Source organism: Mytilus trossulus, chromosome 12 (assembly GCF_036588685.1).
Source record: "Mytilus trossulus isolate FHL-02 chromosome 12, PNRI_Mtr1.1.1.hap1, whole genome shotgun sequence".
Taxonomy (NCBI): domain Eukaryota; kingdom Metazoa; phylum Mollusca; class Bivalvia; order Mytilida; family Mytilidae; genus Mytilus; species Mytilus trossulus.
The window spans coordinates 35,821,987-35,838,194 of NC_086384.1; the positions used below are offsets into that span (position 1 = coordinate 35,821,987).

Here is a 16,208-nt window from a genome sequence, read left to right on the forward strand (position 1 = left end):
GGGACTTGTTTCATAGTGTTTGGCCATCAAAGTCCTACTATTTTTTCGTTTCACAAAGCACTTATATATATATAAGAATGATAAATATATGGAAAGAAAAATGAAGGGGGTACCATCCACAAGTACCTGTCTCAGTTTGAAATAAACATAGGAAATATGATAGACAAATGAAAACAAATGAATTGTGTACTATCAGTCCGTACTATAAATTTTTTTAATCCTGATTTACACGGTATTTTCTCGCCATATTTGAGATTGGCTGATAGCGATCATGATACACTTTTGATGGTTCGTAATTCGTATCATATCTGTACCGATATGTAGAGCATTTTAGACACTTATTTGGTTTCGTAACATAAATGATAATAAAAAAGAATATCTGCAATACTTCTGAAATATTTCATTTGGTTGTAATAGAAATATATTCATATTTGTTTAAATTTGTTCGATGGAATCTTTTTTTATTATTTTTTTCTGAAAAATTCGAAACTAATAAACAACAACAGAACACGTGCAAAATGTCAGAAGAAAAACAAACTGAAACAGAAGAAGAGTTTCTGCCTGGTTTCGACACTCTAACGAACTACACACAGGTCATTTGTGTAAAAAATATAATGCAGCAAATGATCTAATCATATGTACTATTGCTATTTTATTTGAGACCAAGTATTGAGTGGGCATCGTAAGGTATTCAGACATAATTTTTCAAGTTGAAAGTTCTGTAATAAACAGGTTCTTCTTCTTCCAGTAAGCGGCCACCGTCAACTGGTTGACTATTCTGCAACATTTATGGAGTGCGCGCATGTATAAAAAATTTTAATTTATCAAAAACAAAAACTAGGTGAATTTTATATACAAGTGCAAATAAAAACGTGTCAATTTAATTAGTGACGGAGCTGAGCCTGGAAAGATTCAGGACTCGGGGCAGAGACCTTACAGTTGGGCATGGTGTTCCACTCTCTTATGTTCTAGGATAGAACGACTCCTTCCGAACTGTAGTTTTGCATGATGGAATTCTGAATGCTTTTTCGATGTTATACCTGGAAGGACGTTTGTTTGGTATCAGTTTATTTGATGTATCAATCTTTACATAGTTGTTATTAAGCTTACACATCATTATCAGTCTGCTCTGTTTTCTTCGTTATTGTAGTGTACTCCATTCTAGTTGTTTAAGCAAGTCACTAACAGATGAAGTGTTGTGATATCTGTTAGTAACGTACCTTGCTGCCCTCCTTTGGACCATTTCCAATCTATAAATATCATTTTGTTGGTACGGGTCCCATACTGAACTAGCATATTCCAATGTTGGTCTGACGAGGAACACATATGCTTTTGTAATATTTGCATATATCTCGAGACCACAAACTGTCTCGTAACTGGATGTCCCTTTGAAAGTGAAAGTCAAAATGCTGAAATCAATCAGGTTGGGAACAAACACCCTGATGATATAAAGCAACTTCCGAAGCAAGGTCGTCGGCTCTCTGAACTTTCCCAAAGTCCCGCGTTTAACATGTGCTTTGATTAAGCTCAATTTGCTTCAATAAAGATTGTGATTAAAACTTTAACAACTGTTCTCTAAAAGACAGCATTATTTAAATTCAAAGTCACATATTTTGTAAAGTATTAAGTCCGAATCTGAGATGCGTATCACACTGTAATCAGTCAGAGCTCTGACATAAACAAGTCAGAATAAAATGACTTCCATAGGTCAGATATAATTTGATGTAAGTGTTGTCTCCCTTCTTGCACTCAACAGAATATGACTTGTACAGGTCAGTTTATGTCAGACTTTAATTTATCATAAAATGACTTCCACAGGTCAGCTTTTGCACAAAATATTGTGACTTAATATCGTCATATTCTAATTAGATTTATGTCCCTTTTTGATGCATTTTGACTTAGAGAGGTCATTTTTTGTTCTGACTTGAAGCAGTCATTACTACAACTTTGTTATCAATCTCCATAAAAATATAGTGATTACTTGTTTCCAATCAAAGAGTTTAAAAAGTGGGGCTCATCAAACCTTCTTCTTTCCAGAATCTTAACATAAAATATTTATCTCATTAAATTTAATCATTTCAAAATACAAACAAAAACCAGGGGAGAAAAAATGGATCATACAATTTTCTGTCAATATCAAAAGATTTACAAAATACAATATTGGATACATTTACTAGTACCATGACAATACCTTCAATCTTCCAAGGAAAAAATAAAGGATCTATTCTCATCCACCTTTAGCTAAATTTATCAAGAGCAAAACATTTGTTATTTTAATATTTCATTGAGGTAAATACTGCTGTGCTAACTGACTCAAACAAGTCACACTATGTTCTGACTTAAAAAAGTCAGTCAAAACTAAACTTATTTCAACCAAGTCTAGTTCTGTCATATTGATTTAAAAATGTATTGGAAAGCCAGATATAGCACAGAGGAAATATCTTAATAAGGTCCCCTCAAGTCACAATGAGGACAATAAAAAAAATATTTGGTGTATTCAATATTTAAATGCATTTTCTTTTAAACAAGTCAAATCATGTTTTGACTTTTAACAGTCAGTCCAAAACTAATTGTATCGCAATTTTTAGAGTGGGGCACTGACATATGATATTAAATGAAAGTATGGGAACGTCAGAATATAGGAAATGTATCTTAAGATCCCTTAAAATAAATAACCATTTGACTAAATTGTTTCTTAACATTTATCAAATAATAAATTCGCAGGCTTAAAGGAACTCATTAATATTGTACACCTATCATTGATTTGAAAATTTGTTCTGCAATCTGACTTTAACAGGTCAAATCATGTTCAGGCAAATTGACTTTAACAGGTCAAATGGGCATGTTCAGACAAATTGACTTAAACAGGTCAAATCATGTTCTTACTTAAAAAAATCAGTCAAAAGCTAAGTTTATGGAAATTTTGAATTTTTTAAGTCAGGCATTGCCATACATGTATGATATTAATGTTATGTATGGAAGAGTCAAATAAAAGACACGTAAACTACATGCAAGATCCTCTAAGATAAATGACCATTTGATTTAATTGTTTCTTAAAAAACTTATTAATAAATAAACTCAACAGTGGCAGATTCAGAAGGGGGCTAAGACTAAGAGGAAGATCACTTTAGCTTTGATTTAAAATTTTGTTCTTCAAACTGACTTGAACAGGTCAAATCATGTTCTGACTTAAAAGAGTCCATCAAAAACTTATCATGATTGTGATGTAATAGTTAGAATGTATGGATACAAGTAGGAAAAAAAATCACAAATATTAAGTCACAATTGTAAGAACTATATAAAAGATAATTTGGTATATTTTTGATATCTTAATTTTTCATTGAGGTAAATCCTGTAAGTGCTAACTGACTTGAACAAGTCACATTATGTTCTGACTTCAAGGAGTCAGTAAAATACTATACTTTAATTAAGTATTGCAACTTTAAGTCTGGGATTGTCATATGCATTTAAGAATGTATAAGAAACTCAGATAAAAGACACCCAATAATAAAGTCACAAAAATGTGGACTATAAAAAAGTGTATGGTATACTAGTATTTAAAATTCAAATATATTTTGTTAACAAATTTCTTCAAATTATCTTAAAAAATTTATTATATTTCTGTATTTTCATGAGTATTTTCTGTTAAATTAATATTTGGACTTTTGGTTTTAAAAAAAAACATTATTTTAAAAACCATTTGACTGAATTGTTTCTAAAAAAAAATTCAATCTTATTAAAATAAGTTTTCATCACTTGCTCCTCGATTTTTTATATGTCGCCGTGTGCGACATATAAAAAATCAAGGAGCAAGTAATGAGAACTTATTTTAATTAGATTGAAAAAAATAATGAAATAATTAACTCTACAGTAGCAGATTCAGATATGGAGAGGGCTTAAAGAAAGAAGACCTAGTTTTGATTGGACATTTTTTCCCTGTCAACTGACTTTAACAGGTCAAATCGTGTTATGACTTCAAAGAGTCAGTCCCAACTAAACTTATTTCAACTTTATAGTCTAGTTTTTTCATATTGATTTAAAAATGTACGGAAAAGCCAGATAAAAGACAGACGAAATAAGGTCCCCATACGTCTCAATAATGAGGACTATTAACAAGTTTATTTTGCATATTCAATATTTAAATGTATAATTTGCAAATTATGTTCTGACTTCAAAGAGTCAGTCAAAAACTTCACTTTAGCTTATTAGTACAACTTTTTAGTCTGGCATTGTCATATGCATTTAAGAATGTATTGGGAAATCAGATAAAAGACACCCAATAATAAAGTCACAATAACAAGGACTATAAAAAAATGTCTTTGGTATATTTTATATTCAAATATATTTTGTTTACAAATTTCATCAAATCATCTTGAAATTATTATTATATTTCTGTATTTTCATGACCTTTCTTTTCTGGTAAGTTAACACATGGAACTTTTGGTTGTAAAATAAATTATTTTTAACCATTTGACTGAATCGTTTCTAATAAACCTATCAATTAATTAACCCAACAGTAGCAGATTCAGATAAGGGGAAAAGGGGGGGGGGCATAGTTTTCACTGGATTTAATTTATCTCTGTAAACTGACTTTTACAGGTCAAATTCATGTTCTGACTTCAAAGAGTCAGTCAAAACTAAACTTATTTCAACATAATTAAGTCTAGGATTTTCATATTGATTTTAAAATGTATGGGAAACTAGATAAAAGACTGACGAAATAAGGTCCCCTAAAGTCACAATAACAAGGACTATAAAAAAATGTATTTGGTATATTTTATATTCAAATGTATTTTGTTAACAAATTTCATCAAATTAATATCTTAAAAATTTATTTTATTTTTGTATTTTCATGACTTTTTTTCTGTTATGTTAACATATAAAACTTTTGATTGTAAAAACATTATTCCAAAAACCATTTGACTGAATTGTTTCTTAAAAAAAAATATCAATTAATTAACTCAACGGTAGAAGATTCAGGGTCCAATTTCACAAAACATCGTAAGTTTAAGATTACACTTAAGTCAAGTCTTAAGTCAAAAACCAATTTCACAAAAGAACTTACGTCAAAACTTACGACCAACTTTGGACGTAAAGTTAAGAGTGCCTCTATCCACACTTAAGTGTCCAAAAAATACTTACGACCACTCTTACAATTATCTTAAGTATTTATAAGATGATTGCAGCATTGCCAATTTTATTCTTTATACGCCACTTACTTAGAGAAAGCATATGTAGAGACCGTACAAACCCACTAGATATGTATAAAGCTGCCGAGATGATAGTAAAACCGCTACCGATTTCCAATTCAAGGACCATTGTTTTGGAACTGATAGACTGCGTTCGCTCATTATAGAGAGACCTACTACTATAGTATACGGTCGGTGTAAATTTACCACAGCACACATGTACAGTATTAAATGATTATGTAATAACATAAATTTATAACCGTACGCACTCAGCTCAATAGAACAAATATAAAACATGATTTTTACCGGAAACTACTTAAAGAGGAACAAAAGATACCAGAGGGAAAGTCAAACTCATAAATCGAAAATATACTGATAACGCCATGGCTAAAACTAAAAAGACAAACAGACAAATAATAAAACAGAAGACACAAAATACAAAACTAAAGACTAAGCAACCTGAATCCCAGGTGATCTCAGGTGCTCCGGAAGGGTAAGCAGATCCTGCTCCACATGTGGCACCCGTCATGTTGCTTATGTTATTACAAATCCGGAATATATTCTTATTCGGAAGGTTACATTCGTGAAAACGAAAGGGTATTATAGTAACGACTTGAGGAACATATCTGATATCATCTGTGAAACGGCCATTCCATAACGGTCAATCAACTCGTGATAGCATCCGTAAAATGTACGAAAGGAGGATTTCAACATCATCATTTGGAACTCTTGCTTTAAAAGCTTACTTGTGAGAAGCAATCCATTATCAAGGAAATCATGATAGGAAATACAAGCCCGGGAATATCGTAGCAATTGGAAGATTCACTCGTTACAAGCACACTTCGTTTAATCTTAATCAATATCACAGTATAGCACAATAGATTGTTGACCACATTAAGTTTGGGTCAGATACCTATACTAAGCCAAACAAAATACCGGTAGTATGTGAATTTCCTATTACATCTTCGAAAAAAAATAGGGAAGATAGGTAGAGATTTTTTTTACATTGAGTCTATGTGAGATAAATTCTTACTTTAACAGTGCTTATTGAAAAATGAGCAGTAAAATTTAAAGGTATGCTATTTCTAAGCTTAACATATGGGGTAGGTAGGGAAATAGGAAACACACATATCTTTTTATTTGGCTTTATGTCAAAAACTTGATCACAATCCGAATTCTGACAGTATCAAGCTTGAATGTTGTGTCCAAACTTGCCCCAACTGTTCATGGGACGACCTCTGCAGTCTTACCAGGCTGATCTCAACAAAGCATTGTATTTTAAAGTGTAATCAAGACCATAAATTTGGTCCCTATGATCTAAATCTAATGTCTGATTAAGTGTTCTGTTACTGTCCTATAAAGTTGTAGAGAGTGGATAAGCTATCGATTTCGACTGCTGTTTCTTTATAAGTTCTGTTAAGGGTTCCAGTTGTGTCATCTTCTTAAATTCTCATTTAAGTGTTAAATATTTTATATTTCTTATACTTTTTAAAGGGACTCATATTAAATTCTGACTTTTCAATTGATATGGAAAATTGTAATAAAGTTAGAAAATTAATAAAATCAAATCCATATATACTCAGCACATGCAACCTACTACATCAACAGACCACAGCTCACGTGGAAACTTGCTTCGTGGGTTAATCTGCTATGCACACTAACAATTTGAAACAAAAGGGTTCTCATTTTATAATGAAGTTTGAGGGCTTCATAGCTAGTGTAGAATGAAAACAGCAATCGAAGTGTAGTTAAACATTTTAAGGTATGCTAGAAGATATGTTTCGGGTATTTGTTGAACCTGTGACATTTGTTGTAGAAAGCTCGGTATAGGGATAGGGCGGCGACTACGGCGGCGGCGTTATCTAACTTCATAAAAGCTTTATATTTTAGAACGTGGAAGACCTGGATGCTTTATATTTTGTATATAAATGCCTCATGTTACAAACTTCCCTTCCCGTCTGTTACATGTTTATTGTCCTTGACCTAATTTTCATGGTTGTGTGACAACTTGAAATTAGTTAAGATTTTTTTTAATGTTAATTTCTATCTTATTAAGAGTAATATGAGTAATATGATAACTATATTTGGTATGTGCGTACCTTACAAGGTCCTCATGCCCGTCAGACAGACTTCACTTGACCTCAACCTCATTTTTTTTTATCAGGGAACAAGGTTAAGTTTTGGTGGTCAAGTCCATATCTCAGATACTCTAAGAAATAGGTCTTGTATATTTGATGTATGGAAGGACTGTAAGGTGTGCACGTCAAACTGACAGGTGATATTTGACCTTGACCTCATTTTCTTGGTTTAGTGGTTATAATTAAGTTTTTGTGTTTTGGTCTGGTTTTTTTTATCTGTTTGCAATAGGTCTACTATATTTGATGTATGGAAGGATTGTAAGGTGTACATGTCTAGCTGGCAGGTGTCATCTGACCTTGAACTCATTTTCATGGTTCAGTGGTCACAGGTAAGTGTTTGAGTTTTGGTCTTTTTTTCTATTGCTATATGCAATAGGTTAACTATATTTGTTGTATGGGAATATATCATTATGCATTTGTCAGTCTCAAAGGTTTTATTGACTTTGACCTCATTTTCACGGTTCATGGATCAGTTAAGTTTTTGTGTTTTGGTCATTTTTTTTGAAACTATAAGCAATAGGTCAACAATATTTGTTGTATAGAGGAATTGTAAGCTGTACATGTCTGCCTGGCATGGTTCGGCTTACCTTGACCAGGCTTGATATCATTTTCATGGTTCGTTGGTCAATGTTTAATTTTATTGGTTAAGTGTTTTTCTTAGAAACTATAAGCAATATGTCAACTATATTTAGTGTTTTGGATTATTATTATGTGTATAAATATGTTTAAACTTTGTCATTTTTTGGATTATTTACTTGCATAAGAGGGGCGTTTTCAGAGAACTCCTCCTACAGTGTGAATGCTAAAAAGTTTTCACTTTTCTGGCTGTTTGTACCACATATTGAAGGTGTGCATGTGTTCAGTGTTTTGATTTTTTATTGATATTTGCTCTTTTGTGAGATGGTTGAACTTTGTCACTTTGGGGCATTAGCATTAATGTAAAAAAAATATTTAAATATCATTTTGCATCTGCGGGGGCCATATGTCAAAAAACGTCCCGCATTAATTTTGTTATAATACAGTTACTTCAGAGTGGAGCGCGGGAGCATCACTTTGTCTAGTTTATATTTCCCTTTTTATATTCATAAGACGAAGTACCTGTGCGCTAACACTGGATAGAAACTACAATAGGACTCAAAATAGCTGCCTATTTGGTATACAAACAAAGTGCACCATGCCAAGAAGGCCTCGCTCAAAACTCCGACGGACCTTCTACGGCTCCCATTAGGTAAAGATTTGATTTCATTCAACAAATTAATATATGACCTGCATGTACGCTTAGAACACGACAACATAGCAAATGGTAGATATTTATCATCCGTGTAATTTAAAATTTGCTCATAAGGATATTTGCAAACTTTCAACGGAGGCACTTTATTTGCATTGGAGAAAGAAGACCATTCACAATTAGTCTAATTTTATTTTGTTAAATAATAAAAAAAAAACAAAAAAACTTTTAAGTATACAAGAGTTCATAAGATACAAATATTCCGCGTGAAACACATCCTTTTGCTCCGTCCATTTTCACTCTTTGGATGGGACCTTCAAATTTTCTTTTTCTTTCCAACCGATTAATTCATATACAGGACCGGCAACTCTTCTCATTTAAAAATAAAATCTACAGTTATACACATCTGTTGTCTGATTGGAGTCCCCGCCTTAAAAGAAAACTCCAAAATAATATATTCCTGCATTACGTGATTTTTTTCCACGGTGGACTAATATTTATAGAATAAATACCAAATATAGAAAGTGGAACTACAATTCAAAAAATAAAGTCTGAAGGCACATAGGAGAAATTGAAGATTTATTTTTGGCTAAGGGTGCCGGTGGTACCTCTCTGCGTTTAAATTAAACATCAAATACTTGTCAATGTACCTTGTCTGTTTTATGAATTCTATAAACCCTGAAATTTCTATCGATTACATGCCAGGAAATCATAGCTTAAAAATCCGGTGGACCTCCTAAGGCACCCATTAACAGATAAAGATTTGATTTTATTAAAAAAAAAATGTATGACCTGCATGTTAGTGTCGCTTAGAATAGTGTAATATACAAAACGATCAATATTAATTCATCCGAGGCAATTTCTTTGCATGCATAAATAAATAAATAAGTAATTACACCTTTTTACTAGAATGAAAGATATGGCTCTTTTTCTCCTAATTTTGCCATATTGTTTGTTTGATGGGCAATAAAAAAAATCCACAGTTGTGTACCTTTCGGCAGGCTGTGCCCAACAGGTACTTGTTTTTGTCTTGGATAGTCAGACTGTGCCCGAACCGCCCCCTAATGACAGAAATGTTGGAAGTTACTATGCCAGAGAAAAGTAAGAAGCTCACTCTCTTTAAGCTTTATCTTTGTTATTTCCATTGACAAGTTAAGGGAGATCTATGGAATGTTTTCCGTCCCGTTTTGTTTACATAGGGAGTGACCGCTGCGCATGCTTCGATGAAGTGAAAGTAACGTTGCTAAGGTACTTTTATCTTAAGAGTGGTCGTAAGTTTAGACGTAAGATTTAAGCGTAAGAGCGGTCCTAAGTTTAGGATTAAAACTTACGACATCTTTTGTGAAATTGTCTTAGGACTGCACTTAGGAAAGTCTTAAGTACAACACTTAAGACTTAAACTTACAATGTTTTGTGAAATTGGCTCCAGATAAGGAGAAAAAAGGGGGGGCTAAGATGAAGAAACCTAGTTTGATCGGATTTTTTTCTTCTTCTGTAAACTGACTTAAATAGGTCAAATTATGTTCTGTTTTAAAAAAATGTTGAGGAGAAAATACTTAGAAAATCAGACTAAGTTTGGTGACTTTGTTGTCCTTCAAGAAGCGGTACATATAATACATAATATTTTCACTGTTTTTTAAATACATGTAAAAGTTGAAAGATAACTATCTATTGGGTGTTTTTAAATAGATTTTTTAGCAACATTTATAACTTTGTAATTATGTTCAATTGTACACTTGTTATTTTTAATATATATTTTTTGGGAACAAAATCTTGTCAGGATTTCTTATGGTACTAGCATGACAAGAGCATTCATATTCTAAAATACTCTTAACATTAAAAACAAGTCAGTATCTTCAGATCATTCTGAGTCTTATTGAATTAAAGTCAGAATAGTTATCAAAAGTACCAGGATTGTCATTTAGTATGCCAGACGCGCGTTTCATTCAGACTTTTATAAGTCAGAACATCATGAACATACTGACTTCCAATGTTCTTCTCACTTCTGTAGAAACAAAGACTATCTATATTTTAAATAAAAGGTTAATGCTTTATGTGGCTATGCATCTGGGGTAAGAATTATAGATGCGTACGGTAACTTCATAGGAAAACACATATGCCATGTAATTAATAAGAAGTGATTCATGTGAGAGGAAAATAATACTGAATAGACAATTCTGGTGTTTGCTTAAACACTGATCAATATAATATGTAAAGGTGGTCTCTCAGCAAATAAAAATAATTGTAACAGGATGCTGTTAGGAGGTCTCTCAAACAAAGCTCCAATGATTTGTCATTCCCATGGTCGCCTGACATTGAGCAAGTTCAAGTAAAAATTGGTTTGGTCTAGTAAAGTGATATGCATACATGTAGGTAACTTCTAGGGATTGACCCTGTATGTCATTCAAATCTTCTTGAAATGACGAACAGGAATATTATACGGTTAAGGAGTGGTGATCCAGACCATTTCAGATAGGTGGATGGGGATGACCCCCATGGACTTTCCCTTTATTTTATTTGATTCGTTGTATTGTCCCATATAATAATATATAGGCTTAAGGGGTGGGGATCTCAACCGCTTACAAATTTACAAACATAAGGGAGTGGGGTGACCCCAAGGGACTTTATCTTTATTTCATTTGATTTGTCTTGTTGTCACTTACACTTATATATATGGTACAGTTGTGGGGGTCTTGACCATTTACATGTTTTCACACAGGAGGGGTGGGGACCTTATCATTTTCAAGATGTAAGATTTTTCTCAAATGACAAGGGGTGGGGCGACCCATAGAGACTTGCCTGGTATATTTCATGATACTTTACAGAGAGAACAAATTGAGTTTAGGGGGCAGGATTCTCGACTGTTCACAAGTTAAATGACAGGGGTAGGGGTTATCCCTTTGAGACTCACCCTACATTTCATTTGATTTATTTTTAATATCATATTCCATAATCATAACTGAAAACCCGTTTTGTGAATCTTTTAATGTTCTCAAGTTAAAATCATTTTTTTTTTAAATAAAACTAAAAAAATATTTGGTTCTTTAGTTAAACCCTCCCTTCCTTTTTCCTTTATTTAAATTATTCCGATTTTCATTTCATTTTCATGAATATCAATATTCAAAAGATCGTTTTTCTCATTGGGAGAAACGAAAAAACAAATATATTTAATAAGCCGCAAACTCGGAAAGGTTTGAGTTTAAAAATAGAAAAATCACGTGACGATGTTCATCTTGAAGCAATAATTTCACTTTTAAAATTGCACTGACTGGTTAATAATGTTAATACTGTTTAAGACAACACGAGTTGTCTCCCGAAAATAACAGTTCATTATCATAACAACATTTTCTGACCTGAACAAGTCAGAATTGTCAGACACCAGATCATCTCAAAGGCCACGCGTCCGTATTTACAGGTCATGCGCCTTCATGAAACAGCAACAAAATCACTTGCAAAGACCTTCTTTACACGTAAAAAATATTAAAATGGCCATGAAAATACGGAGGTAATATGAATTACCATCTGAAAATGACCACATTGACCTAGATTTTCACTAAAAAAACGTAAATAATCACTATATTTTCAATAACTTCTCGTTTGAGAAACTCCCAAAACAACGACTCTCAAACACGTGATCTCTCGCAAAAAACCACGTGATCGTATGTGTCTTAGATCGGCGGCAAATTCAAAATAACTTCTGGTTTGACGGACTCGATGGAAAACTACGCAAAACAAAAATTGACCCGTACAGGTCAGAATTTCAAAACATTTTCTGACTTGAAGAAGTCAGTTTATTCTGACTTGTTTATGTCAGAGCTCTGACTGGTAATTGTTTTTGATTTACAAGGACTTTTCAATTTCCGGTACAGAAAAATACGACTTTTTTTAAAAGATTTCTTTTTATATCGTTAGACAAGGGACAAACTTCCAGTTGTTCGTTAGAGTCAAACTACCTGTATCTCGAAAAAATTCTCTGGTCCGGCTGAATAGAGATATTGAGAGTCAACTGTATTTGATTTTTATATTTCCAGCAAGCACTAAAGACAGCTTTACAAGCCACCAAGTGTTCCAATGATTTACCAGCAACAGGCGATGACTTTGATTATTACTCCAGCTATCAAGGTGTCAGAGAAGTATTGGATATTGAAGGCAACAGGATTCTTAATATGTAATTATAGATCCATAATTTACAGCTCTTTTCTTAATGCTAGTACAATGTAAGGTAAAGATTTGTTTAGCTTGCTTGCTTTGTTTTTATCAATGTTTTGTTCAAGCATTGTAATTAAGATTGATATGTGTAAAAAAAATAAAAAAGCAGATTTTAAACTTGTAAAAATTATATTTAAATTTGATTGGACATTATCAAATAATCAAATTTACTTATATACAGGTTTTATTCCACCTATTCATATTGTTCATGTTGTTTGTGCACATCAATTCTTTTTACAATGCTTGAGCAGACATTTGTCTTGCTATATATATAGCCAGCATTATGAAAAGAGCTGTTAACCATTTAGGGTTGTACTATTGTTGGTTATAAAATTATATGACATTATGTAATTCAAAATTATGTGTTTTGTTTTTTAATATGTCAGCTGTTAAATTAAAAATTGCTAAAGTGAAAGATTTGCCACTAAAAAATTGATAAATACATTTCAATTGTAATTTTACAGTATTCTGTTAGTATCAAATTTAGAATTGAAATGGGGAAAGAAACAACTATCCAACCAAAGATCAGAAAACACCCCAAGGCCACTAATTCAATACAGTGTGAAAATCAAACACAAGGAGGGGGCTTCAGCCAGCCCCTTAACAAAATGTGTAGTATTTCAGAGAAAAAAAAGTTCCACTAAACTCCTAAACAATTATATGAACCAAAATAATCTGTTTCAATACATTCAGTACAAAATGGTGTTTTCTAATTACACTGTTGGTTTTCCGGTTTAAATGCCATGTTGACAACCATACTTTGACCTATAATGGTTTATTTTAATTACAAATTGTGACTTGGATGGAAAGTTCTCATTGGCACTTATACCACATTTTATTATATTTTCAGAATCCAGAGTATTCTGAAGTATCAAAGTGTAAAGGGGAATCTGACGGGTAATAGCAGTGCTGTTGACCTTGAAGATAAGTTTGATGTACTCATTGATGCTAATGACCAAATACTGGAAAGAGTGGTAATTATTGAGTTTTATACATATATATCTGTGCATGTTAAAGGTAAAGTGTTTACCATATTTAGCTGTGTCTAGTACCCAGTTGTGTATAATACACGCTCTCTTTTCATCTCTCCAAAAGCGTGAAAAAAAGTTTCATATGTGTATTTTAAGGTTATAACGGAGCCTTTTGGCAGCTTGGTTTGTTAAATAGGCGACGACTGATGGTAAAGATTTTTAATAGGAAGGCATTTGTTAAATTTTTCATTCATATGAATAAGATTATCTTTCTATTCAACTTTAAATGTGTTTCCCTTGTTAGTCAGGGGTAATTCTTGTACTAATATATAAGTGTATTATATTATTATATTTACTGGTACATTTAAATTAATTTGGAGGTAGAGTTATATATTCTTAGACATTTATATTTTATACCTAACATTAGAAAAAAAGAGTATTCTTTTCTTAATTGTCTAGATAAGATGTTATCATACAAATTATATATGTATTTTGTTTGAATTGTAGGGAGGCTGGCTAGATGAAGCATCAGGAATCAAAAAGAAAGAAACAACATTAGTTGTAGCATCAGCTACCCCAAAACATAATGCCACAGCTAGTTGGAATAAAAAGGTATTAAAGAAGGAAAAGTATATAGAATTGAAAGCTATCTTTTCAGCAGAGCGTCTGCGCAAAGTTTTGTGTAGACACATTCTGCATCTCTGCAGAATTTTTTGGAGGTAAAGATTGCATAAATGAAATCAATACCCTATGTTACTGACTTGATTTCTAAATCTTCCAAGGCTGATCACTACCTTTTTGATACACAAAATAGATATGCATTGATCTTAAGTAAACATTCTATACATCCTACCCATCATTTATGTCCATAAACATTTTCAGTAATTAACAGGTAATTAATCAATGTAATATATGCTCAGATATTTAAGTCACAAAACCATGTTACAAGTGTCAAGAAAATAACACCACATTTGTATGGTGCAGGAATCTAAAATATGTTCTACAAATATAAATGATGTCATTGGTAAAGTCATCTTTACGAATTGGAGTTATCTCCCATTGTCCAGACACAAAATCAACTTCAACCAATACTTTATTATAATTCACAATGCAATATTTAATTTTACTTCCCACTGATAAATTATTGCAATCTTTGCCGTTCTGTACTTACATGTACTTTAATTTCATGTAAAGGGTAACTTAGACTTGTATATTGTATGGATTAGGTAAATGATAAAAGTTTTGAAAAGATAAAAGAGAATTATCTACAATTTTCAATAAGGGCTGTTCCAGAAAATACTATGTCCCCCCCAGGGACGGCACTTTTTTTTAACCCCCACCACCAACAGAAATAAAATTTAATTAGAACAGCACTCCCTTTGCATTTTGGTATTTCAAATACAACCACCCACATAATATTTAAAAAAATTGCCTTCCCTGGGGGGGGACATAGTATTTTCTGGAACAGCCCTAACAAAGATGGCAGAAAATCAACAGACATGTATAGCAAATTCAAGTTTGTTTTTTTTTTTTTTTTTGACTTATAGTACCTCCTGTCGAGCAATTTTAAGGTTGGAGCAAAATATCGCGGACAAATTAGTTTTGAACTTGTGGAACACATGTTTTGTACTTTATTAACTCTGGGTCATTTTCGTTTGAGTCGCAGGATTGAGGAGTTTTCATATAACGAATACATTTCATGGAATCAAAAGTTTGTTTTTTACTAGATTAAAATACACCAAAAGCTTTTGATGCAACATTGGCAAACTTATAAAATATGTTTAAATATGAGTTAAAGTTAAAAGTACATTGACACCCTTTAATTCAATAAACAAGTGTCTTTTTGCAGCAATCCTTCACTCAGTTCCAGTTTGATGAGCCAAAATAGGAAAATAAAAGCATCAAGAAATTTTGAAGTCAGATTAGGATTTTCTAGTCAAATATATTTGCAACTTTAAAAAGTTCAATTACCTTATTATTTTTTTTTTAGGACTCATTATGAATAAAATCAGCATTTGTTTAAATATGTGATTTTTAATTTTTATATCAGTCTTCACCTGGGCAGGGAAGTAATTTGTCCAGTTACAGATTATTGACAGCACGAAATATACAGCGACCTCAGATGAGATTTAAAGACAAAATTGATAATGTGAATAGACCTTTTGTTCCCTGTATTCGATTTAAACCAAATGCTATGAAGACATTAGAAGGTATAATTATGTATTAAGATTGCACTTCATAAACAACACTCAACTATATAAGAAAATGATAATTTCAAAAAGCATTAGGTTGTATGTAGTATTTGTTTATTGAATTTTTTTTTATGCAGCTTTTCAAAAAATCTTATGTCAAACTTAGTTAAAAGTTAAAAGAGCAAATTTTGATTTTTTTTCCTAATCTTTGTTACTTTGTATTGGGAACAGAGATACAATGATACAAATGTTTGAGAGATGCTGAGATTAATAGATTGTTT

At 32.2% G+C, this 16,208-nt stretch overlaps 1 protein-coding gene across 1 annotated transcript in view; it reads left to right on the top strand.

Annotated features, from left to right (window-relative positions):
* Positions 1–464: 464 nt before the first annotated feature.
* The window catches only part of LOC134692413 (exosome complex component 10-like), a 45,104-nt gene continuing 29,360 nt past the window's right edge, over positions 465–16,208 (top strand). The window contains exons 1-5 of the mRNA XM_063552863.1: positions 465–593; positions 12,587–12,723; positions 13,615–13,738; positions 14,243–14,347; positions 15,786–15,945. Of these exons, the coding sequence (XP_063408933.1) occupies positions 519–593; positions 12,587–12,723; positions 13,615–13,738; positions 14,243–14,347; positions 15,786–15,945 (601 nt within the window). The 5' untranslated portion in view covers positions 465–518. The remainder of the gene's footprint in view (positions 594–12,586; positions 12,724–13,614; positions 13,739–14,242; positions 14,348–15,785; positions 15,946–16,208) is intronic.